Source organism: Tetranychus urticae, chromosome 1 (genome assembly GCF_039701765.1).
Source record: "Tetranychus urticae isolate SD_2017Ah chromosome 1, NJAU_TeUrti_SD_1.0, whole genome shotgun sequence".
Lineage (NCBI taxonomy): Eukaryota > Metazoa > Arthropoda > Arachnida > Trombidiformes > Tetranychidae > Tetranychus > Tetranychus urticae.
Window position 1 is genome coordinate 11601961 of NC_142958.1, and position 23684 is coordinate 11625644.

The 23684-nt window shown below is 32.9% G+C and overlaps 5 protein-coding genes and 1 long non-coding RNA gene across 7 annotated transcripts; 2 read left to right on the forward strand and 4 right to left on the reverse strand.

The window, feature by feature from the left end:
• Positions 1–662: 662 nt before the first annotated feature.
• On the forward strand, positions 663–2506 carry LOC107360980 (uncharacterized). The gene is made up of 2 exons (XR_001568424.3): positions 663–1422; positions 1500–2506. It is a non-coding gene; the product is annotated as an uncharacterized LOC107360980 (long non-coding RNA).
• A 476-nt stretch (positions 2507–2982) lies between these two features.
• On the reverse strand, positions 2983–4528 carry LOC112538729 (uncharacterized). Its single transcript, XM_089270081.1, has 2 exons — positions 4361–4528; positions 2983–3278 (listed from the first exon to the last, which is right to left on the reverse strand). The coding sequence occupies exons 1-2, from the start codon at positions 4437–4439 to the stop codon at positions 2998–3000; spliced, it is 360 nt and encodes a 119-aa protein (XP_089126207.1). The 5' UTR covers positions 4440–4528; the 3' UTR covers positions 2983–2997.
• Positions 4529–11860: 7332 nt separating this feature from the next.
• LOC107361322 (uncharacterized) lies at positions 11861–13930 on the reverse strand. Its single transcript, XM_015928137.3, has 4 exons — positions 13792–13930; positions 13619–13702; positions 12497–13535; positions 11861–12436 (listed from the first exon to the last, which is right to left on the reverse strand). The coding sequence occupies exons 2-3, from the start codon at positions 13694–13696 to the stop codon at positions 12765–12767; spliced, it is 849 nt and encodes a 282-aa protein (XP_015783623.2). The 5' UTR covers positions 13697–13702; positions 13792–13930; the 3' UTR covers positions 11861–12436; positions 12497–12764.
• Positions 13931–15688: 1758 nt separating this feature from the next.
• Positions 15689–16937, forward strand: LOC149094579 (otoferlin-like). Its single transcript, XM_089270247.1, has 3 exons — positions 15689–16003; positions 16374–16474; positions 16553–16937. The coding sequence occupies exons 1-3, from the start codon at positions 15689–15691 to the stop codon at positions 16713–16715; spliced, it is 579 nt and encodes a 192-aa protein (XP_089126373.1). The 3' UTR covers positions 16716–16937.
• Positions 16938–17617: 680 nt separating this feature from the next.
• Positions 17618–20812, reverse strand: LOC107361321 (uncharacterized). Of its 2 annotated transcripts, XM_015928135.3 has the most exons (5): positions 20447–20812; positions 20062–20307; positions 19856–19975; positions 19439–19522; positions 17618–18772 (listed from the first exon to the last, which is right to left on the reverse strand). In XM_015928135.3, the coding sequence occupies exons 1-5, from the start codon at positions 20471–20473 to the stop codon at positions 18155–18157; spliced, it is 1095 nt and encodes a 364-aa protein (XP_015783621.1). In that variant the 5' UTR covers positions 20474–20812; the 3' UTR covers positions 17618–18154. The 2 variants fall into 2 exon arrangements, with proteins under 2 accessions (XP_015783621.1, XP_015783622.1); XM_015928136.3 differs by lacking the exon at positions 19439–19522.
• A 244-nt stretch (positions 20813–21056) lies between these two features.
• Positions 21057–22248, reverse strand: LOC107361332 (uncharacterized). Its single transcript, XM_089266029.1, has 2 exons — positions 21981–22248; positions 21057–21716 (listed from the first exon to the last, which is right to left on the reverse strand). The coding sequence occupies exons 1-2, from the start codon at positions 22112–22114 to the stop codon at positions 21203–21205; spliced, it is 648 nt and encodes a 215-aa protein (XP_089122155.1). The 5' UTR covers positions 22115–22248; the 3' UTR covers positions 21057–21202.
• Between the last annotated feature and the right edge of the window lie 1436 nt (positions 22249–23684).

A 23684-nucleotide genomic window follows, 5' to 3' on the forward strand; every position in this document is an offset into this window, starting at 1 on the left:
TTGTCAGTCAGTTAATCAAAGGAAGTTAAATTGTTAACTTTGCCCATTTTAATCACATTTCCCGATTCAAATGATTACAGCATTGAAGTAACGAAAAATGTTGCTCTTTTTCTGGACATTTCAGGTTCTTCATCAATCATCAACATTAAAATAGCAAGAATCGTTAAATTGTCCCTTCGAGTTACAGTAATCAAAGCGTCATAACTGCTATTTTAGCATCAATTAAATCAACAATTTCAATATTGATTACTAAATTCGGTGTAATCCTTTTTTTCTGTCAACAATTAAAACGGTTTTTTTCATTCAATCTTTGGGTTAAATTCAGGTGATTTCATGAAATCAATGAAACTGTGTTTTTCAAAGTTAAACATTAAATCTAAATTCATCAAATAATGTTAATTTTCTTGCTAAAATCATATTGATTAAGGTTTAATTTAGCTCTTCAAACCTTACATTTAGATTTATTCGGATTTCAGATAGTGAATGGTTCATTTTGAAAACACTTTGTAAAGGTCATTGTAAAGGTTATTATTAAGGTCTAAATAGACAGTGGAAATAGAAAGGAGAAAACATTTAATTAGTTTGGATTACAGGTTAATTGCATTGAAAATTTGTAGCTTGTTTGTTTGTTTGTAATCTCATGAAAATGAAAGTTAGCTTGACCTAAAGAGTTTTAAGCTTTTCCTCCTTTTGCTGATTTCTTGACCTTTCAGCTTCAACTTTCAGCTTCCATGATGGTTTCAACTCTTGTTATTGATCATCATATCATGTTTGTGATGATGAAACGCAATAATTTCAATGTTTGGTCTAAACAGTCAACTGAATATAAATTCTTGCTGTAAAATGCTATCTGTTGTGAAGCTATTGTAATCCATTACAACGCTAAATACCAGGAAATATGAGTGTTAAAATAATAAATTGTGTTACCATCTTACACTGACACATTAATTGTTTCAATGTTAAACAGCTTATAATGAGAGTCACAATAGTGATTAAAGATTAAAACAAGACGACAATTAAATAATTGCGCCATTGGAAATGAGTCACAGTGAGTTATTGAAAAGAGCGGTTTCTTTGCTCAGCTGTAACCAACGTTGATTCATTCAATGAATCCTTTTGTTCTGTGTTTTATCTTATCGTTTCTTTTTGTGTTTACAGGTTTATTAACACGATTACCTGTTAATTTAACTGTCAATAGATTAGTGTTTAATTGATCAATCATCAAACTGATAATCAACCAAATTGAACAAGGTCAAGGACGAGAAGACAAATGTTACTTGCTGGAAATGAGTAACAGCAACAAATCAGATGTTTATTAATGGATCCTCAAAAGGGGTTAACCATCTTTCTTTTAAAATTTTACATCTAATCAGACCGGATAATCTTAATTACCAAAGATGATAATCAGTTGAAGGTAATCAGGTAATGGGGAAATGATTTTTAACTTGTTTACATTTTGATTTTTCATTTTTTTCATCTTTTCTTGATGTGCTTTCCAGGTATTAATTTGGTTGACTGCATATTGATATTCACTTTGCATGTTGAATGGTGGTAACAAAAAACCGGAACCAAATCAGTTAGATACCAATCTTGTTCATTTAAATAATCGTGTTGATCATGATTTGGATAGGATCAATTACAAGATGAAGACGATAACCAACAACTCGAAGACTATTTACAATTGGTGCCATTATGGACAACAATATCCAAATAACAATGGATCTTCGCTGTGAAGCAATAGAATGCCGATTTCAACTCCATTCCTAAACATGTATAAATAGATTTGCCTTTTGGTGGTTCAATCTATTTATGAATATCTGAATGACGAAATGAAAAAGTAACAAAAAACTGTTGCTAAAAAAACATTTACAGAGGCTAGTGGTTAATTCATTGGGTAAACAGCCGTAGGTAATAAGTGAACTTTACAGCTATTTAACTGACATCATTGAGTCAATTAACTTTCGTATTGCAACAATTTACGTTAAATTCCAATGGAATGTCTCTAGTTTGGAAATAAAGTGCAAGATTTTCCTAAACCCAAAAAAAGAGTTATTTTGATTTTGATTTCGTCAAATTATAATACTTGTACGTTGATTAGAAATACGTTTTTACCTTGTTTTTTCCTTTCGTCTTTTCTTGCTTTTCTTGCTTGCCTCACGTCTATGTGAATGTTAATGACAACTTTTTGTTTGCTGTATCAACCTTTTCCTTGATCAAAAAGTTGTTTTGTTTTATCTCTTTACATCCAATTCAGCATTCTTTGGGTTATTTCAAATTGCTGATTTACTTTCCTGTCATCACATCAGTTTCAGAACTTTTCTTGACTCAACCTTCACAGATTTCCTCGTCTACAAGTGATGAAACAGTTAATCTTCTTAATGTTTCTTCATTGTACGAATCAATGTTCAGACTAAATGCACTTGAGACGCGAAGACGATTAACCAAGTATTATTTTAATTCCAAGCTTATTTTAATACAACTTTTTAATTAAATGTATTGAAAAGTATCGAGAGACACCAATAGAGTCTAAAAATGGGTTACAAATGCGGTTACATTTCGTATAAACGACTTCAATTTATCTATTCAAGAATGAAGAAGTAATGTTGATTATAAGATCAGAAAAATACAACAACTTCGCGTAAGGCAAAACATGTACAATACAATGTACAAAACAATGAATTCATCAGCAAACTTGATCATTCATCTTGCTCTGAGATATTACTCCATCTGTTGGTATAGATTTTAACAAATAAAAATTTCATTAATAACTGAAAGGTTGATGGCTTTCAATTTTGGCATGGATGGCATTTTTGTTTACAAAATTGAATGAACATTATTTAAACGCTATTACAAATTGAACAGTTTGTTATCCTATTGTTGTTATTGTTTGGATTATTTGTAAGACCGAGAAACGACCGACTTGTTCGACCGCTCTTTCCATGGCATAATAATCAACTATCGGGAATGAAATGAAAAATGAATTTGTCTATTAAATGTTTAACTAATTTCATTTAAAATTACCTCTTCTGCTTCACCCGAAGTTGTGGGTCTTTCTTGTGGCAAAGGTGGGCTATCTGACCTCAAATCGGGTGTAATTGTAGTTAAACTGAGCCTTGGGTCGCCTGATCTTGGGTAGAATAGATGTTGTAAAGTTTGATTACGAGAAGGAATCGCTGCATCAGGATTACCAGCAATGCATCGAGAAATGGTGTTAAGGATATCACGAAATCGAGTTTCAGAATCACCACTTTTACCAATCCCTCCATGACCACCAACACCTAGAAAAAACAAAATAAATATTTTACTTTCAAATCAAAATAAACTTTTGATAAAACTCCTTTAATTTTCACAATAAACACTTGTACTAACTACTGTTAATAGACTTATTTTTATTCAATAAGGAGGCCCTGGAGGTGGCCAAGGAGTTGGTTCAAGCATTACTGGTAAAATGGGTTTTCTTAGGACATCGGCAAGAGTCACTTTACGCGCGCAGATCCTTGAAGAAGCATAACGAGGAGTTAAACAAGCAATAATGGCAGAAGCTAAGAGACAGCAAAAACAACAAAGTTAAATTTCAGGCGTTATTGGGTTTATGTATTATTATTATTTAATATAATGCATAATATGCAAAACAGGAAAATATTCTCGGACAAATCATGCACGATTTCTTTATAAATCATTTTTCGACTTAGTAACATTGAAAAAATAGAATCATAAATAAAATTTAGGTTTATCTAAAATATTGAAATCGGATGTAATCGAGTTCACCAAAACAATTAGCATGTCGTTTGAGTTCGAATAGCTTGACTTGAAAAGGTAGAGACGTCCTGAGAGATGGTAAAATTGAAGGATTGCTTGAAGAACGTCCATTGACTTAACACCACCAATGTGTCCTTTGGTTAACTCGTAAATTTGATTAAAGTCAACAAAATGGATTCACAATGAATCCGAAAAGCGATGAAACAGTTATCTACATGTACTGTAGTCTAGGAAAGGACAATTTTCTTGACGATCAACAACAGCCATTACAATCCGATGAATTAAATTAGGTTGCATTTTTAGATTCGTCCATAATTTGTTGAATATTTGAAAGAAACAACAATTTTCGGAAAATGACAATATTTGAACAAATAAATCACTCAACAGACTATTATTATATTGCAAAGTTGCAAGTGTAAACTCATTAACTATTACTAGAGCTATTACTTTAAGCTTGTACTAATAGAAATATTTATATTCAATAAAAGTGTACAAATGCAATTCGTTTAATTGAAATTATTGCTTTAGTACTTTTTATTGATTTACTGATGCAAAGATCTCACTGCATTATCAAGACGGGAAAGAGTAGCTCGTTACATACCGCACAAATCGACGAAAACAAGAGAGCTCATAACTACAGCCATTGGTCCTGGAGGTGGCCAAGGAGTTGGTTCAAGCATTACTGGTAAAATGGGCTTCCTCAGGACATCGGCAAGAGTAACTTCACGTGCACAAATCCTTGAAGAAGCATAATGAGGAGTTAAACAAGCTATGATGACTCGAATGTATAATACTACAGTTAAAATGTATTCCTTCCATCATGTATTCCATCCATGCTTGGGTAATTGTATCATCAGTCAAGATACCAGACAATCGTCCACAATCAACTGAATCATAGGACGAGGCAACTTGACACAATTGATAGAAACAATTGGCGAACCAAACGGGATCCAAAACAATTAGCATGTCATTTGAGGTCGAATAGCTTGACTTGAAAAGGTAGAGACGTCCTGAAAGATGATAAAATTGGAGGATCGCTTGACGAACGTCTATTGCCTTGACATCACTAATGTGTACTTTGGTTAACTCGTAAATTTGATTAATGTCAACAAAATGGATTCCCTTTCGAACCAGTCTCTCGATAATTTGCTCAAGGTACACGAATAAGGTATATCATGGTCAATCAACTTTTGCTGCAACACAATCTCATCGACAGCCGATCTAATCTCATTAATTTGCGAATCGCTGATTGTTAAACAGTCAATAGGAAAGTATTTTAAATGCACAATCGATCGGAAATCCTTTCTTGAGCAAATCAGACTATTATTATATTGCCAAGTTGTGAGTGTAAACTCATTTTTGTTTCAAATGTCTGTCTTTTAATTAGTCATGAAAAATGGACTGTTACAAGTTACTGAATGAATGAAGAGAGTAAATTAGATTGATCAACTTTGATAACAGTTTATTAGAAAGTATAATGAGTTCCCTTGAAAGTCCCAAAAATTTAATTGTAACTAAATTAATTTTAATTGTCATTTAGTATAAATCGTTTGTATTTCCTTCTCATCGATATCCGAAACATCTGATATATTGGCCTGCTTTGCTAACATATTATCAATCATTTCGCGCAACTTAACTGGTAACAATTTAACCTGAAGACAAAACAGTTAAAAATCAAATAGTTTAGACTGGAAGGAATCGCATGATTCGGAAACAAAATAGACTGGCCGACCAAACTAGTGGCCCTAGTGGCCAATCTACATGGTTAGCCTTAAAGATACTACATTGAATCAACGCTATTTCAATATTGTAAACCTTTCCTAGCTTCAGATACCTAGTTTTGTATTGGGTTGTTAGCAAAAAGAAACATTTAACACAATAGTAACATTTATGCATAAAATGATACAAATTGACACGAAAAAACGGGTAAAAATAAGTTTCATTCATATTTAGACTCTGTAGGTTTGTAGGGACATGAAAACCGATCCCTTTTATGTGGTTTAAAAGTTTCTCTCAGCAATAACTTTCGATAAAATCAAGTTCGAAGTTGAAACTTGTATCGCTTTTTGTACAATCATGGAGGCAAATTTTAATATGAAACTTGATTTCCCTGATGTGAATTTTAATGGATAATTAGAAAATGGACTTTACTAAATGAAATAAAACTTTAATTTTCCGTAAAATCGATAAGTTCGATTTCTAATTAAAGCGACTTATTTCTTTGACCGTGTAAGTTAGAGCACTGAAGCTTAGTATTCGCTCATAAAATTTGTCATTGAACATCATGAGTCAAACAATTTTTTCAATTTATTGTCAGTTCTCATGATTTTCACCATTGGCCTTAAAAATTTGAACCTAAATATTTCGCGAATGACACCACCTACAGTTATCATTCTCAGACTGAACATTAGATCTTATTATGGGCTATGATATTTTGATGCTATCAGGTAGTTCAAGAAACTGGATACCTGGAAACTCATTACCTGGATTGTCAGATTTTAAACCAGATTAATAAAGATAAATATTTACTTATGAGCAGTAATAATATTCATTTTCAATGGCTTAGCTTTGATTTCTTCGACATTCAGTCACATTATTGTATAGCCTGCCATAATACCTAATGTTTGGTCTGAGAACGATAACTGTAGGTAATGCCATTCGCGAAATATTGAGGTTCAAAATTTTAAGGCCAATGGTCAAAATCATGAGAACTACCAATGCATTGAAAAAATCGTTCAACTCATGATATTTAATGACAAATTTTATGAGCGAATACCAAGTTTCAGTACTCTAACTTACATGGTCAAAGAAATAAGTCGCTTTAATTAGAAATCGAACTTATCGATTTTACGGAAAATTAAAGTTTTATTTCATTTAGTAAAGTCCATTTTCTAATTGCTTATTTAAATTCGCATCAGGTAAATGAAATTTTATGAAAAATTTGCTTCCATAATTGTACAAAAAGCGGACAAAGTTTCAACTTCGAACTTGATTTTCTTGAAAACTATTGATGAGCGAAACTTTTAAAGCGCATCAAAAGGATCTGTTTTCATGTCCCTACAAACCTACAAAGCCAAAATTTGAATGAAATCTATTTTTACCCGTTTTTTGTGTCAATTTGTATCACTTTGTGTATAAATTCTGCATTTGTGTTGAAAGTGAACACAATTGTGTTAATGTGTTGTTTTCAGGTAAACCTAAAGTCTTTGTTGCTGCTAAAAAGACACAAACAACCCATCTATTGCTATAACTAATGCTTTGATGTACTCGATACTTGAGTTTACATAGAAATGGACTAACCTTTTCTTGGTTATCAAGACCATTTATATCATCAAAATGATCATTCTTCCTATTAGACAATTTAAGAGCTGACTTTAGTATCTCGGCTGCATTTAGAGTTATATTTTCGTCATTTTCTTCCTTATTTGATTTGTTGATCTTCAATTCTTTAACGATGTTGTAGCTCATCATTTTGAACAGAGTCTCTTCATCTGACAAATTCAGTTCAACATTATTTAAATCGTTTAGTCGCCAAGAGCCATTTAAATCAGTCAAACAACTTCTCCGATTATCCAGAATACAATCATCGATTTCGTTTTCGCTGAAAATAAATGCAATAAGACATCCATTATGATAGCTCACTTTGACAATTTGTAAATTACGATTTCTTTATGAATAATTTTTCGACTATTGACATTGAAAAATTGAATTTGGGTCTTTTCAAACGAAATTGACTGTCATGAGTTGAATATCATATTGATACTATTTTTGATTAAAGAGATTTCGCTACATTTCAAATCTTTTTCAGCAAACGTTTTCTATTATATTAACAATTAATGTTATTCCATCGGCGCCAATATAATCAGTAAATGATATTTTGTACTAACTGATAATCTTCATCAAAGAATTAACTAGTTACTTTTGGTTCTTTTTAGTTCTGCTTCAGTTCTTTTCAGAGATAAATCCCTTTTCCAGATAAGAACCAATGGAAATATTGATCAGCCTTGTGAATTTCAATTCTTCTCTTTGTTCATATCTTGTTAATTCGCAATCAGTTATTCATTTGTTGACGAGTTATCACCTCGTTTGTTCCCTGTAAAAAAGTGATTGTTTTCGATGAGATAATCAATAAACCTAGTAAGGTATGACCGATAAAGTTTGTCACTAATTTTTTAGAATTGAATTGCGTCAGTTAGACTAGACTTACAGGCACCATTTAACCGTTGAAATAAAGGTACACTTCTCAAGCACATTTTGTGCAAAAATGAATTAATTTTGACCATAAATTGCCAAGTTATGACCTTAAATGGACAAAGGCGTCAAAATCTGATTTTAACTTTACCCAAAAACCATAAATTTTTCAACTTCATACTAGGGCTTCGAAGAATGGAAAAATGGTGCAATTTGGCCTCAAAGTTATTGAAAAAGATGTAGTTCTCTTAATATAACCCAACATAGATCAATTGAAAGGTCCAGGCCATCGCCAAAACTAAATTTCATGGACATTCGGTAAAAAAAAACGGGTTGTCAAGCTTTTTTAAAAAGACTTTTTAAAAAATGACCTCGATTTCGAATATTTCGAGCAATATTTTGAAATAAAAACATCAGCATCTCATAGACAACAGTAAGTTGACCTTATGGCATTTTTATTTCAAAATATTGCTCGAAATATTCGAAATCGAGGTCATTTTTTAAAAAGTCTTTTTAAAAAAGCTTGACAACCCGTTTTTTTTTACCGAATGTCCATGAAATTTAGTTTTGGCGATGGCCTGGACCTTTCAATTGATCTATGTTGGGTTATATTAAGAGAACTACATCTTTTTCAATAACTTTGAGGCCAAATTGCACCATTTTTCCATTCTTCGAAGCCCTAGTATGAAGTTGAAAAATTTATGGTTTTTGGGTAAAGTTAAAATCAGATTTTGACGCCTTTGTCCATTTAAGGTCATAACTTGGCAATTTATGGTCAAAATTAATTCATTTTTGCACAAAATGTGCTTGAGAAGTGTACCTTTATTTCAACGGTTAAATGGTGCCTGTAAGTCTAGTCTAACTGACGCAATTCAATTCTAAAAAATTAGTGACAAACTTTATCGGTCATACCTTACTAAAAATTAGTACTCATCAGTACACAAATTTAGTACTCAAATAAAGCTCTCAGAATGAGAACTTAGAACCCTCATCCATACTTTTATTTCTGATTATCCACCCTTGAGCCCAAATAACTCATACGAGGACCCAAGGTAACTGAACTCAACGAAGACTCTATGAGTCTTCAAAGGTCAAACTGACCAGTTGGTTAATAAGAATGTGTTTTTTTCATGGCCACCTCGATTCGGAGTCTGCAATTATAAAAACTTTTAGATTAACAAAGTTTCTAAGTTTTGTAAGTTTTCTTCTTTTCTTTCTTTCATAAAAAATACTTTTCTGTAACTGAACTCTACATTGATCTTTGGACATCATATCGATTCATTTTTACAATTTTCACTTTGGTCTTAAATACTCGTTCAAAGAAATCGTTACAAAATTCAATCCATCATAAAAGCAGTTTTCTTTTCGGAGGTTCTTGTAAGAAGATGGGATTCAATTCCTGTTGACGATTCAACTGTTACTCTGTTGGCTGCTAAAGTGTTGAGCACCACAACAAGAATGTCGACAGTCTGTATTACAAGAAACTGATTACCATTCAAAGACAAAGACTTCTTCAAGATTTTTGTTTTTAAACATAAATTTCCAAGGAATCTTCGTTGATGAAGATATAGATGCTATTGAAAAACACACATCTAATCGACACTGCGTTTCTTTCAACTATCCATTGATTTTCGTATGTCCGTTATCAAAGAATATTGAAAGAAAAACAAATGTGTAATTTCATTATTGGAATGCTTCAGAGTTCAACCAATTTCAGAAAATCAGTCAATAACTTGACACTTCTTTGCTTTCCTAGTTATTCAATCGAAACCTCAAATCACTGACGAGCTTGTATTTTTTGTTTGTTTTGAAGCAGGCAAGCTCTTAGCAGAGCTGGTCGAAGGAGTCACTAGTAGCGGTAGTCCCAGATGATCCACCGGAATTCATAGAAACTTACAAAGACAATATTTGCAAGTCAAACTCAAAGTATAAAACTCAATTGATCTCCGTGTATCTTTAATATCATTGTTCAATAATATGAATTTATTGAAAAGGGTCAATGATTCTGATTTTTATAGCTATTCATATCTTATTATTACATATGGTTTCAAAGGGTTAATGTTCATTCTGATAGATGAAACATTAACGTAAATAATTAATTAATAATAATGATTCAACTTATTATCAAAGTATCCCTTTGATTTTATCCATGATCAACATCATAAATACTGACAAGTATTACGAACTGAAGGATTGGTAAGTTAATCCTTTATCTATATCTACTTAATAGAGTATATTGTCCTTTAAACTCCTGTTTATTCATCATGAATCTTAAAATATATGAAAAATGAGATGAAATTAATCAACACCAATAATTTTTCAATAAAAAGGAACCAAACGAATATCGAATGGCCTAGATTTATTTTCATGATTATGATTCATTTTAAGGTTGGATCTTAATGCAAATCTTGAGACATACAGATCTCTCTCACTAATAATAATGAAATGAAAAGCCAAAATTATAATAATAAAAGTTCAATTTATTTCTTGATTAAGTTTTCGTATAAACATTGATTTGATTTCGTTGTAAATTTTATTAACTTTTCAATTCAACACCTTTTTCATCGTAAACTATGACATCGTTAACTTCAACTTGTAGGTCAAAGACACTGGTAGATGCATCAAAACTGATCGATGTATCGCCCATAATAAGAGGAGTAGTCCATGAACACATTTCGCCCGCGTGCACGAATGGTTTCATGAGTTGGTCATTGTTATATTGATAGACATTGATAATGTAGGCATATATTACATTTTCATAAAGATGAACTACAAATTTCAATCCGATTCCATCTTGTCGCGTTAGAGTTATAGTCATTTCTTTAATGTATTCCCAATTGTAAAGTCGATAACGTATTTGTTTATCAGTTTGGTCAAAAGTGAGCGAAAAGGCACCATTACCATGAACCTTATTGCAGCACTTGAGATATTGAGCGTGATAGATTGGGAGTTGGGTAATGTTTGGAGCAACTAAAACTTTCTGTGAGTCGTGATAGAGCGATATTGATTGTGTTATGTCATCTTTAAACAGATCTACACCCATTGGCCAGATAAGATCATAACGATTGAAAGTCCAAGTACAGTTTAAAATACCATCCGTGTAATAAGATGATCCAGTTGTTAAACTGAGGGAACTTCGATCAAACCTTGCACCAAATGACCCATTAGACGATTTATAACAAGTGTATCTATTTATGGGAGAGCCAAATCGATCAAAGCTCAATGTGATTGTTTTTTCGGCATCTGATGTTACATTATAGCCTGTCAGGGTTAATTGGAGATAATCATAAGTACCAAAGTCTGGAACCACTGCGAATTTAGCTGTTGCCAAATTATTGTTTGAGCAAACACCAGAACCATCACTTGATATACAATACTTTTTAGTTGAACACTCATCATTACATGAGTTTTTAGCTTCAACTTGAAAATTAATTAAGATGAAAATGAACAAAAACGAGGAATACATTTTAATCATTTCGCAAGAACTGACAAGTTTTCTCACCTAGTTTGACGATTTTAAAGCTTTTGAATTGACTAATAAATGATGCAAAATTGATCGATATTGATAAAATATTGATTGATTTTATCGGCTATTGTTTAATGAATCAAATCTAATTTACGTTTGAAACTCCCATATTGCATTGGAAAAACAGTAATCTGATTCATGTAGTTGAATGTTCAGAAGAGTTTTAATTTGGGCACAGGTAATCAAGATCTGTGATCAAAACTATTAATAGCCATGAATTGCTTTTATTTAACTAACTTTTGGTGTAACAAAAGATCCAAGTCTCGTTTTTGGACTTTATGCTTTAGACACTTCGACTGGCCAAAAGTGACCAGAAACGCATTATTACCATGAACTTTATTGCAGTACTTTTTAGGTTAAATTATCCTGAACAGTTGCGATAAGTTCTTTACTAATTAATTTCTTTTATTATGAACTAAGAACAGAATAAATGTAATCATTTAAGTAAAAAGAAATACGGCAACTTGACAGTACTGTCAAGATGCCGTATTTGGGATGGGGTTTGTTAAACAATCAAAATGAATGATAAGTAAAAAAATAATAAATAGATAAATGTCAAATTATTACAAGTTGTGCTTTTTTCTGTAAGCGGCCAGATATTCATTTTTCAGTGTTTCCGGCTGCATTGCTAACGGAAGTTCGCAATCTAGTGTGTAGTGTTCATCGAGTTGTTTTTGCTTGTTGAAGGCGTGATGACAAACAAGACAAACCAAGGTGAAGTTTCTGATTTGAATATGGCGAATTATGTCATGAAAAGTAATTGAATAGAATTTTCCACCACATGGGCAAATCGGATAAATACAATAGAAACGATCTATTTGCTCATCAATTTCTAGTTTTCGCAGGGACTTGCCAGTAATCCAATCCAGGTCCCATTGAGATATTGGTGTGGCACTCAATCTTTCCACTATTTGGAATGCGTATTTTTTTGAATAAAATATTTTGTAGTCTTTTGAGGTCCTGTAAAAAACGGTAAGAATTATGATTAGTATTATTGTTATAATAATACGGATAACTTACGGTTTAATTTTTAAATTTCTTTGATTAAGGACCAAGTCCTGGAAAGTTTTCAAAAATGATAAAAGAATGTATTTCTCTTCAAGAGAAGTTTTTTGTTTTATGGATTCGATTGTTGTCTCTGGCTCGAGCACTTTTCGAGCTATCCCCAACTGCAAACAATATTTTAAAAATTCATCAAATGAGATTGGTGACTCAAAATCCGAATAATTCATTTCAGCGGCAGCATCTTGGGCGGAATCATCATCATCAATGTCTTTTTCGTCATCACTTAGTTTTTGATTGGTTTTTTAAGTTTTTTTTCCATTAATTTTAACATTTTCACATATTCTAAGCCTTCATTTTTTAAAATGCTACAATTTGTTCTGTGGTGCGAAAGAGCCGTGGTTCGAGCATTGAAATTTTGTCCACACGCAGCACAAAAATAAATAACATTAAGATTTTGTAAATGTTGTTGTGCAGCATTTCGAGATGGCCAAATCTTTCCTTTGCACATGCATCCTGGATAGGCACAACGGATGGATTGCTCAACACAAACAATGTTTCTTTTTAACTCATCTTCGATTTCAGTATCTGCGGCAGGAAATTCAGATTTGTTGGTAAAATATTGGCTGTAACCATGTTCAGTTTTGATAATGTGATATTTTGCGAAGCTCCATACTTTCTGGAGAGTTATGAAGCCATTTTCCATATTTCGGAAAGTTTCAAATACTTTGCCATTTAAAAGGCTAATAATTTGGATGAAAAGAGAAGATTGGTCGAGTGAAAAACCAAGAAGCTCATTTTCACCGTATTCACGCATCACTTCTCCATGAAGCACGGTTGTTGATGCCAATGATCGAGGTGATTCGCGACCCATGGATGTTCCAATATTTGTTGCCCTTTCCTCATGAACCGAAGATGATAGCCCTTGTTGTACTGAAGGTACTGAAACAGTTGTTGGAGTTTGAACTGCTGATGTTGGAGACTCGATAAATGATGGTCCTCGTTGTGAGGGTACTTTTCCAACCTCGAATGCACCCAATCGTGGACGTTTCGATCGCTAAATTAAAAATTGAAAAACAAGTAAATTATTAAAAATTAAATACTAAATATTGAGAAATGCAATAAGGCATGAAGGCTTACTTGAGAGGAATAAGAAGATGAACTTGCATCTTCTCTTTTGATGATTCTCAGATTCTGGCTGGTATTAATTCGCGCCATATTGACCTGAGATTGGAACAGTAAAAGAATCGAAAAGTAATTACAAGATAATAAAATTGAACTAAACTTTAGAAGTAATTAAACGACAACTTTACAATTGTGGCACTTTGAAATGGCTGATGAAATAATGATTTTGTAATGATAAGTTTGATGATGATGCGCACAAAGCTGGGGGTCAATTTGAAAAATAAAAATATGTTGCGACCAATTAATTATAGCACCTCAAATAAGTTTAATTGGTTCTAGAGATGATATCAAAGCTGATGGATTAACTGCTCTCGTCGAAGTTTATGATCGTGATATCATTGGTGGAGATGACTTCATTGGTCGAGTAACCTTTGACTATGTACGATTTTCTGATAAAATCTACAAATATCCTAGACTTAATTGGTATGATGTTTGGTTGAATGGCCATGAAGGTGGACAATTGCTGATGGCTCTTGAGTCGATTCAAATCAGTGAAACCGATAGCACAGAGGATTATCCAAGATCCCGTCTGGTTCTGTCAATGTTGGTGGCAATACTGAGATAATCTCAATTCCTCCATAGATAAGGCCGCCTTGCCTAAATATAAATTACAAGTAATCTTCTGGGGCGTACGCAATTTAGGACGAGTTAAATTTTTGTCTGTTGATAAACCTAAAGCCAATTAGAGGTTCGTGGCATCATAATATCGTCATCTGCTATCTCCAATTACTCCAAGAATCCTAATTTTCCCAATTTTCAAAAAGAGATTGAACTGAGTTTGCCTGATCAAGAATTTTACTGTCCACCATTATCCATAAAAATTTCAATCAGCACGGAATCAACCTGAAGCCATTATTACTCCTAGAAAAGGGAAGATTAAAAGTAAAGTTGTTTATGGTTCCTTTAACAGCAAGGGAATATTTAAAGGAGATTTCAGATTATACAGGTAATATCATCTCACAAAAATTGTTGATCAGCGACGATGAGTTCAATATAAATGCTATTTTTCCGAATATTAGATTCTAATAGATTTTTTCTCTCAGTGGTATCCTTGGAAAAACAGATGTCAACTGGTTGAACATTTAACTAACAATGATCCGATAAAGGTTCTTGTTCGTGTTTATATCGTGCGTGTTTATGATGTTGTGCCTCAAAATGCAAATAAAAAGCTGATCTTTATCTTACCCTGAATCTTGGTTCAAAAAAGATAAACGATTTCGATAAATTTGTGGCCAATTCTTTGGATCCAATACTTGGACGATTGTATGAGTTCGAAGCAACTTTTCCTCATGAATCCACACTGACGATAACAAAGAAAGATCGCGATGTTTTCTCATCTGGTCAACTGATTGGGCGGACAAAAATTGATCTCGAAGATAGATTTTATTCCATTTACAGAGCATCATGTGGCTTATCGAGATCATACCAAATATCAGGTTACTTGAAATACTTGTAAATATGTCAAATATTTATACTCATTCATTGATTAATACTTTGGCCCAGGTAAATTGCGTGAATCACTGGAACAAAGTCAAATACTATCGAGATTAAGTCGTGACTTGAAAATAACTAATCTTGTGATAGCAAAGAAGCACATAAAGATTGGTAAAGTGTTGTTTACTCGTAAACAAGATGATCAACAAGCTTCAAATGACATTCCTCATAAAGATGAACAATTAGCATGAGGAGTACTTAATTCACGGAGAGAAATTTTTGGTTACAAACTTGTCCCTGAACATATTGAAACTCGTTCCCTATGTCGACCAGATAAACCAGGTGTTGCTCAAGGAAAACTTGAAATGTGGGTTGACTTGTTTAGAGCAAGTGATCCCCGACCTGGTCCACTGGATATATCACCACGAGGTATTTCAGGAGAAAAAATGTCTGATATTTACATCAAGGGTTGGATTCAAGATGCGAAGTTGGCGCAATCAACTGATGTACATTATCGCTCATTCACTAGTGAAGGCAATTTCAATTGGCGATTCCTGTTTAGATTTGATTTCCTTCAATCATGGTGTTATCATGGCTAGACATCGAGATCGTTTTTATTCTCTTAATCCAACTCAAGTGAAATTGCCATGTCGATTGAATCTGGAAGTCTGGAGTTATTCATCTTCTGGTGATCATTTGTTAGGGTATCTTCATCTAAATCTATTGGAGTTTCCCAGAGGATCAAGAACAGCTAGAGATTGTAATTTAGGTAATTTGCTTGAGTCAAAGGAAACGGAACTTCAAAAGGATTTAAAAAAGGCTCGAATCAATCTGTTTAAAGAGAAGAGAGTTCGAGGTTGGTGGCCTTTTTATGCAAAATTATCTGATGGTAAAGATGAATTGACAGTAAGTCAGCTTTTCGTCTGTTTTCTGTTCATTTGTTATTGCCAAGTATATTACAATAATTGAAAATTAATCGTTATTTGTTTATCTGCAAATTGTCAACATTATGTGATGAAGAGTTAACACTAAATTTTGACAATTTTTTACTCAATGTTTATAGATTTTTTGTTTCATTTTGACAACATTCAAATTACTATCGATACTTCAGCTGCTATTTTCTACCTCACTATTAATGGATTGTAATCATTCTTTAAGCGTTTTCAGAAACACTTTGAAAGCTAATGATGTTTTTGTGGTTTTTGGCAATTTGGTGAATCTTCATGTTATATCGATCAATGATTTATTAACCTCTCTATTTTTCTGCCTTTTTCAGGGTAAAATGGAAGCTGAATTTGAACTGTTAACCAGCGAAGAAGCTGATGTTAATCCCGTAGGATTAGCTCGTGAAGCTCCTCATCCACTTGATAAACCTCAGTAAGTATTGCTGTTCAACTCAAGTGTTGATTGATCTTATTTTGACTTTAATTAATTACTCTCTTAATCTATTCACAGACGTTCTGAAAATTCATTCTTTTGCCTGTCTAATCCATGGAAATCATTTCGTTATGTTGTTTGGTCTCGCAAGAAATGGTTCATTTGTAAAATGCTCATTTCGCTTTTCTTATTCTTATTCTTTTCTTCTATTCTACACCTGGTTAAACTGTTAAGAAAATAATCGGAGCTTGATATTTGCACGTTTATCTTCAATAAATAACCGTTTCATAATGGATGAGCAATTAACAGAGAAAATTAGAAAGAATTTATTTCTCATTTTTTTTCCTGTAAAGAAGTTTTCTGTAAAATTCCATCTATTCAATGGAATTGCCGTTTTCAATTAACTCAAACATAAGATGAGTGATTATCTGCTAGACTAAAAATAAATGCTCAATAACTTGAATTTCATAAATCATCATTTAACGGAAAAATTGCTTGCTTAACCTTTACAACTTTTACATGCTCAATGATCAAAATTAACTTCATAAACAGACGAAATGTAATCATTCCCATTGTAATTATTTGCAGCCGAACAGAACAAATAAACATTCAGATTTCCTCATGATAATCTCTCAAAACACTTTCAATAGTCACAATTGCAATAAACAGAAATGATCTCATTTTGAAAATTGTAAATCAAATTGTCAAAACTTGTCTAATTATTTGAAAATAAACATTCAAGTTAAGCACTTTAAGGGAATCATTATAATAAAATTCAGACAGTTCTTTGAATAAGAGACAGGAGGTCGTTAATAGCTCATAATCATCGAAATTGGCTATTAGAGAAATAGTTTGATTTGATTACAGTTCTATCAGTCATAATTTCGAGGTTAATAATCTCATGACAGGATTGTGTTTAATTAGTAATTTGTCTGATTGTTTTGGATTACTTTTTCATTAGAGTCTAAATGTGAGTCAAGTTGTCAATCTCAATTAAATTCATATTATGTTGATATGAATAAATTGTTGGAGAATGTGTTGATTGTTGTTTTGAAAAAATCAACTTCTTTGTCACCTAGAAAATGTTAACTTCTGGAAGAATCCCAAAACAATAAAATTTGAAGGCTTACAGAAAAGAATTGCTTTTTACTCATTAATTAAATATTTAATGAAAATTTATCCAATAAGTAAATTGAAAAAGTAAGATCTGACAGTGATTATTGATCTTACATTTACAACTGTTAATTTTGTTTTTGCATATATATTAATTTGTATATAACGGTATTTATATATTTATAAGTTTATATTGAGGTGGAACCATTGAGATTCATCACAATCATGGTGAATTAGTGTCAACATTTAAGTTGAGTTGATTTAGGAGAAAGAGTAGAAGAAAGAAAATAAACCTTGATTGATTGGCATTATTTTGGTGAGAAGGATATACACAAGAATTAAATGGGTTTGTGTAAATTGTTGAAAGTTAACTAATGACATTCAATCTAACAGGGTTTGTTGATTGACACTATGATTGAAAAAATGACTTGGTGAGATGCAATTTCGTTTTGCTGATTCGATGAAATAAATTACATTTTTTTCGTCGAGCAGTAGTTTGTGCGACATTTATCGGCAGATATGAAATACTTATCATTTGTTTGGTGATTTATTCGTGAAAATTTGTTTTCAATTTAGATATGGTTTAACGTGCATATCATAATGACATTTATGATAATGACACTTATGAGTTGTCATCGGTGAGCCTCTGGCGGAATACATGGGCATTGATTCGTCGATTACTGGTCGTTCATAAGCTCGAATTGGTAAACTTCGATGACTAGAGTAAATAGGATAAGGCGCATGATGTGGGGTTGGATGATGTCCAAGGGGAGATGGTGGAGGTGGTGAATATCCTCTACTGTCGAAATCATAATTTGCTGTTACACTTCCACCCACTCCGGTTGCTCTGTGGTCAATAGGTGGGTAATGTCGCTCTCTGTCTCTACCATAATAATCTGAATCATAATAGATATCTCTTTCATAGGGTCTATAACTATCTGGGCAGTAAGGTTGAGAATAGCCTACATATAAGCGTCCAGGTGGTGCAACTGGTGCTGGATGTGAATGCGGTGGTGGCAATGGTACTGAATGTGGTGGACCGACACTTGCTCTATGGTTATTGTAAAGCTCACGGTGGTACGGAGTGTGATTATGGATTCGAGGTCGGATACCTTTACTCATGCGAGAAATACCTTTGGCTCGGCCTAATGTTCCCGGTTCAGGATGAACTTTGCTCGTGGAGAACTAAAAATAGCAAAAGGAGGGAGAGAAGAAGTGGATAAAGCATTGGTTAGGAGAGTAAAAACATATTAGAGAAAACTAATCAAGTAAGTCACTCTTCTTTTCACAACGCAACCAGAAAAAAGGGGGAAATAAGTATTTAAATATAAGTTGAAGGAGCAAAAAAAGTGATGAAGATAGAAAAATGCAAAAGGATGATTTAAGAAGATAAAAATGAAAGAGACGATGAGAAAGTAAAGAGGAAATACGACACCTTTCTTTCCCCCTGTTATATATTTTTTTCTAGTTTGTTGCGGAGGAGGGGACCATGGATGAAGAAGATAAATGTTAGGACGAATTGGTGTAAACAAGCTTTTTTTGTCTATTTTTGGCGCAAACCTTTCTAACGGTCAGATTTATGCCAATGTGAGGAGGGAATAGACATTTTTATAATTTTTTGGTAACGCTAAGATGAAAATATCTTTCCGGGTAATCAAATACGCATATTAAGACGGTGAATTTTTGTTCAAATATCGGATAATCTCATTAAAGGATAAGAAAGAGTGATTAGGTGAAGAGGATGATGATGGTGGCGTAGTGGTTTTTCAGTGGTAGAGGGAGTATTCTAGTAATTCTCTTGGCGTTAAGAGTGAAAGAAATATGTAAATGAAAAAGAAAAACAATTTGTACCTCCACAGTTAATAAGGATCCCATGAAAGAATATCTGTTCAGTTTTTTGACACACTCTTCAGCTTCCTCAGGCTTGCTCATATGCTTTAAACATCAGTGCAAAAATGATGATGATGTTTTTTGATGTTGGTGGTAAAGCAGCAATGGGTTTTTTTCAGCGAAAGAGAAAAATAAGAGAGTGGTAAGGTTCAAAATGGGAAAATAGAAGGCAAGAGAAAGGAAAGAAAAACGGTGAGAAAATCAAGTGATCAATCTGATTCATGATTACGAGAGGTTCAAGGGAAAATAAGATGGAGGAAACGAATTTCTCGAAGGAAGAAAATGTTCCAAAAACAGGCGTGACATTTGATGCATAAAGTGAGAGAAGGAGAGGGGGTGTAAGAAAGTTATTTGACAGCCTGTCATGAGGATACTTACCACAAACCCGTATCTACCGACAACATCACATTCAGTTACGGTTCCGTATTTGCAAAATAAATCTTCAAGATGCTTAGAGGAGCAGTTTTCAGGTAAACGGCCTACGAAAAGTTTTGCTCTCTGAAAATTTAAAGAGAGATAAACATTAGACATTTGATTCGAGTCGTTGTTAGACTGATAATAATTAACTATGACAGTCTACTTACTGGAGCAAAATGGTGATTAGTATTATTTTGCTCGGTGCTTGATGATGAGATTGGTGAAGATGATGAGGATAATTGAGATGACTGTTGGCGTGATATTTGTTGTTCTTCTTCGGATTTTGATTGATTTTGGTCAATAAGTTGATCGTCGTGAGTTTCCGAAATTTGTGGGAATAGTTGCTCTGTACCATTTTGCTGAGATTCGTGAAATTGGTCTCCATTCCTTTCCTGGTAGCTGTGATCTCCAGGCTATCAAAAGATACAATGAGATATTCAATTAGTTGCAAGGCTTTTTTCATAACGGTAAAAATAACAAAGATTCACATTACAAATATAAAAAAGGGATCAGCTAATAAACGATATTCATAAGATTATGATTGATACTTACTTTTTGATCATTAACCTGGTCATTCATGATGTTAAATTTTAAAATAAGTCTGGCTAGAAGAAAGAGGAGAGAGCGGTGAAAATAAACTTTGAAGGAAAAACACAGTAAAAAATTTAAAGAATATTTCCGTTTGAACACAAGGCAATATCTAATAGTCAATATTCAATATTTATGTTGATTTAGAGTGACGAGAACATAATTAACGGTTAATCCAGTGTGGATCACTTTATGATGAACAATATGACCAGATGACAAAACGAAACAGCTACAAAAGCTTAAATATTAGCCAAAACACCCAAATCAAGCCAACTAATAGTTGACCAAAATGATTTAATAAAGAAAAAGAACATCCTCTTAACTCTAACTTATGTAAGCTAACTTGCTTGTAATCATCAAATAACTTATGTACAATTTTTTACCGTCTCCATCTGGTGGCATTTACTTTTCGTCAGATTTTCACATTTTAACTTGAAATTAAATGAAATTGAACACTGCCATCTAGAGGATACAAATTTAAAATTTTAATTAAGATGGTCTTTAAGATTTCAATAAATCAATTAAACCATGATCTCTTATTATGCATGAGAGATTCAATAAATTAGGACATAGATTGCAACGCTAAAAGTTGATTTTATTGAGATAATTTCATCCTTGGGCAAATCACACGGTATTAAAAACAAAAAAATTATACCATTATAATTAAAGAAAATATTTGTTGGCACATTTCATGATTAAAATCTAATGTACAGTTCTTAATTAAACATCGTTGATTGAGATTGGGGTTAAAAGCTGGAAAGATGGCGAAGTATTGTTCGATCTTTGTTTTATATCATCTGAACCAGTCTGTTTCAATTCACCGAGAGACAAATTTTTATTAACTGAATCATGATAATTCTCCTCACAAGTTGAATCAATAGAGGATGCCAGGGAAGTAATTAATTGTTGATTAATTAAAAAGGGTGGTTGCTCAGCATTTAAACCTGGCGATTGCTTGTTAAGTTTGCTTGGGTCGAGGATTATTGATGACATGGTCTCAGTCAATCTTCCACTCAATTGATATTTCGGCTCTTTACTATGCTTTGCATTTCCATTTTTATCATGTTTATGAACTTGATTATGATGAAGGTGATGATGATGATGTTGGTGGTGACGGTGATTGTAATTTTCATGCTGTAAATCACTGTTGATGGGAATCTGAATCCATGAAGGTGATGATGGTTTGTGCAAATCGTCCTCACTTTGCTCTGGACTTAGCTTTTGGTGAGTTGGTCTGTCGAGAAAAGAGGAAAGTAAACATTTGATGATGAAAATGAAGAGGCCAAATGAAGTTAAAGTCAGACCAATGGTTGTTATCGGTGTTGTCACAGAACCAGAAAGGATTGAACTGATCAGCAAAATCAACAAGCCAGCTCCAAGAATGAAAATTGCCACAACGGTTAATCCATAGTCTCGGTTGTTTTTGCCAACCTCTCTGCGTCGACAATTTGCACTGTCAATGCCGCGATTATCATAATAAACAATGGCAGATTCTAACCTGTTTTCAGATGGATAAAATTGTTGACCAAACGATAAAATACCAGGTAAAATTGAATCCTGAACCGATCCATTTCGCTTTTCTTCCAATTCACGTTTACGTTTACGTTTCAATGCAAACGCTCCACCAATCATGGTTATTTAAACATAGCAAAACAGCTGAACAGTCGATCAATTTTTGTACAAAAACGGTTAAAAATTTCGATGATTATGATGAGTGTTGGTTGAATCAGAGACACAAAGTTGCGTCAAGTTTCAAAGAGTAGCTTACTTTACTCTTTGGTTAAGTTTGTTACATCGGTTGCCAATGCTACTATCTTATCAGTTAATCTTTGATGTCAGAGTTCACTTTGTAACAAAGAACACTTTTTTCAAACATTTTATAATACTTCAAATGAAGACGACAGGTTTATTGTTAAAGGCTGCAAACAAATGTTGATTTGAAACATTTTCAGACGTTTGATTGAATGATCTTAAATCTTAACCAAGTGGACAATGAACTAATCAAAATGAACAACTGGCGACTATAAATCTGAGTGAATCTACTGGGTAAGTTATTCTAATTTTATCTAACCCTGGAAATAATCATTTTGAGCTGACCAAATTTATCGATAAATTCTGGTTTTATTTTGGGTTTTGCTCTTTTCTGGTTCTTGTTCAACAAACAACTTTTTTGTTGCTGGTAGTTTATTTTGAGCCTAGCAATGAAGGTGGGAGAGTTAAGTTGATAAATAAGGTGATGATTGGAAGAAGAAGAAGAAAAAGGTTAAAGGAAATATCAATTTTCCTTTCGATGTTCAAATGAGTTCCAGTTTTTTTTCATCAAGTATCAACAGTATTATTATTTTTATTATTTTGTTATTGTTATTACCAAGGTAAATGTCATTACCAGGTTAATTGTTAAGCAAACAGTTTAGTTACGTGTTGAGTTATGTAGTAAAGTTTGTACTATTCAAATTTAACACTATTAATCATCTTAACCTTGAATTGACTCTTCATTGAATCATTTTCACCCTTTCTTTACCGTCCTTGTATCTGTTTGCGCTTAAGCTATTGAACATTATTGATTGCATTGAAAATTGCTAATTATCCACTTTCAACAGCTATTTGATCCTCTTCTAAGTGTAGTTTTAATTAATAACATCAAACCTCCTTTACTAATGTCAGACTATTGATCAACAGCAATACATTAGTGTTATAACTTTCAAATTCAGTTAATTGAGTAAGCAAACAAGCAAATTACCAAATATTGGCAGTTTCATTGATTATTATTATGCAAACAGTTTTGATAAATTTTGATGCAATTTGCATCTACTATTGATCAATCAATTAATCTTTCATATTTTTAAATGTCAATAGGTGCCTGAAATCATTGGCTATTAACAGCTGGTTGCAGCCATGCCATTCCCGATGCTGAAATTAACATGGATTGACCAGTAAATTTAATTAATTTGTCCATTAACTTTAGGTGAATGTCAATGATCTGGCTGATCTGGATATTTATGTTGGTTGATTTCCCAGTTTCTGGTCATCAACATCAGGTCAAATCTGGGAAATCATTGAGGTTGATCAGATTAACAAGCAAATGAAGAGACAATCAATAAGGTTAGAAATATTGATTTTTCAGGAATTGATAAGGTTCGGTTTTTATGCAGTTGAGTTCAACTTATGATTTTTCCTAATGTGTTAAAATTCAGCTTTAATT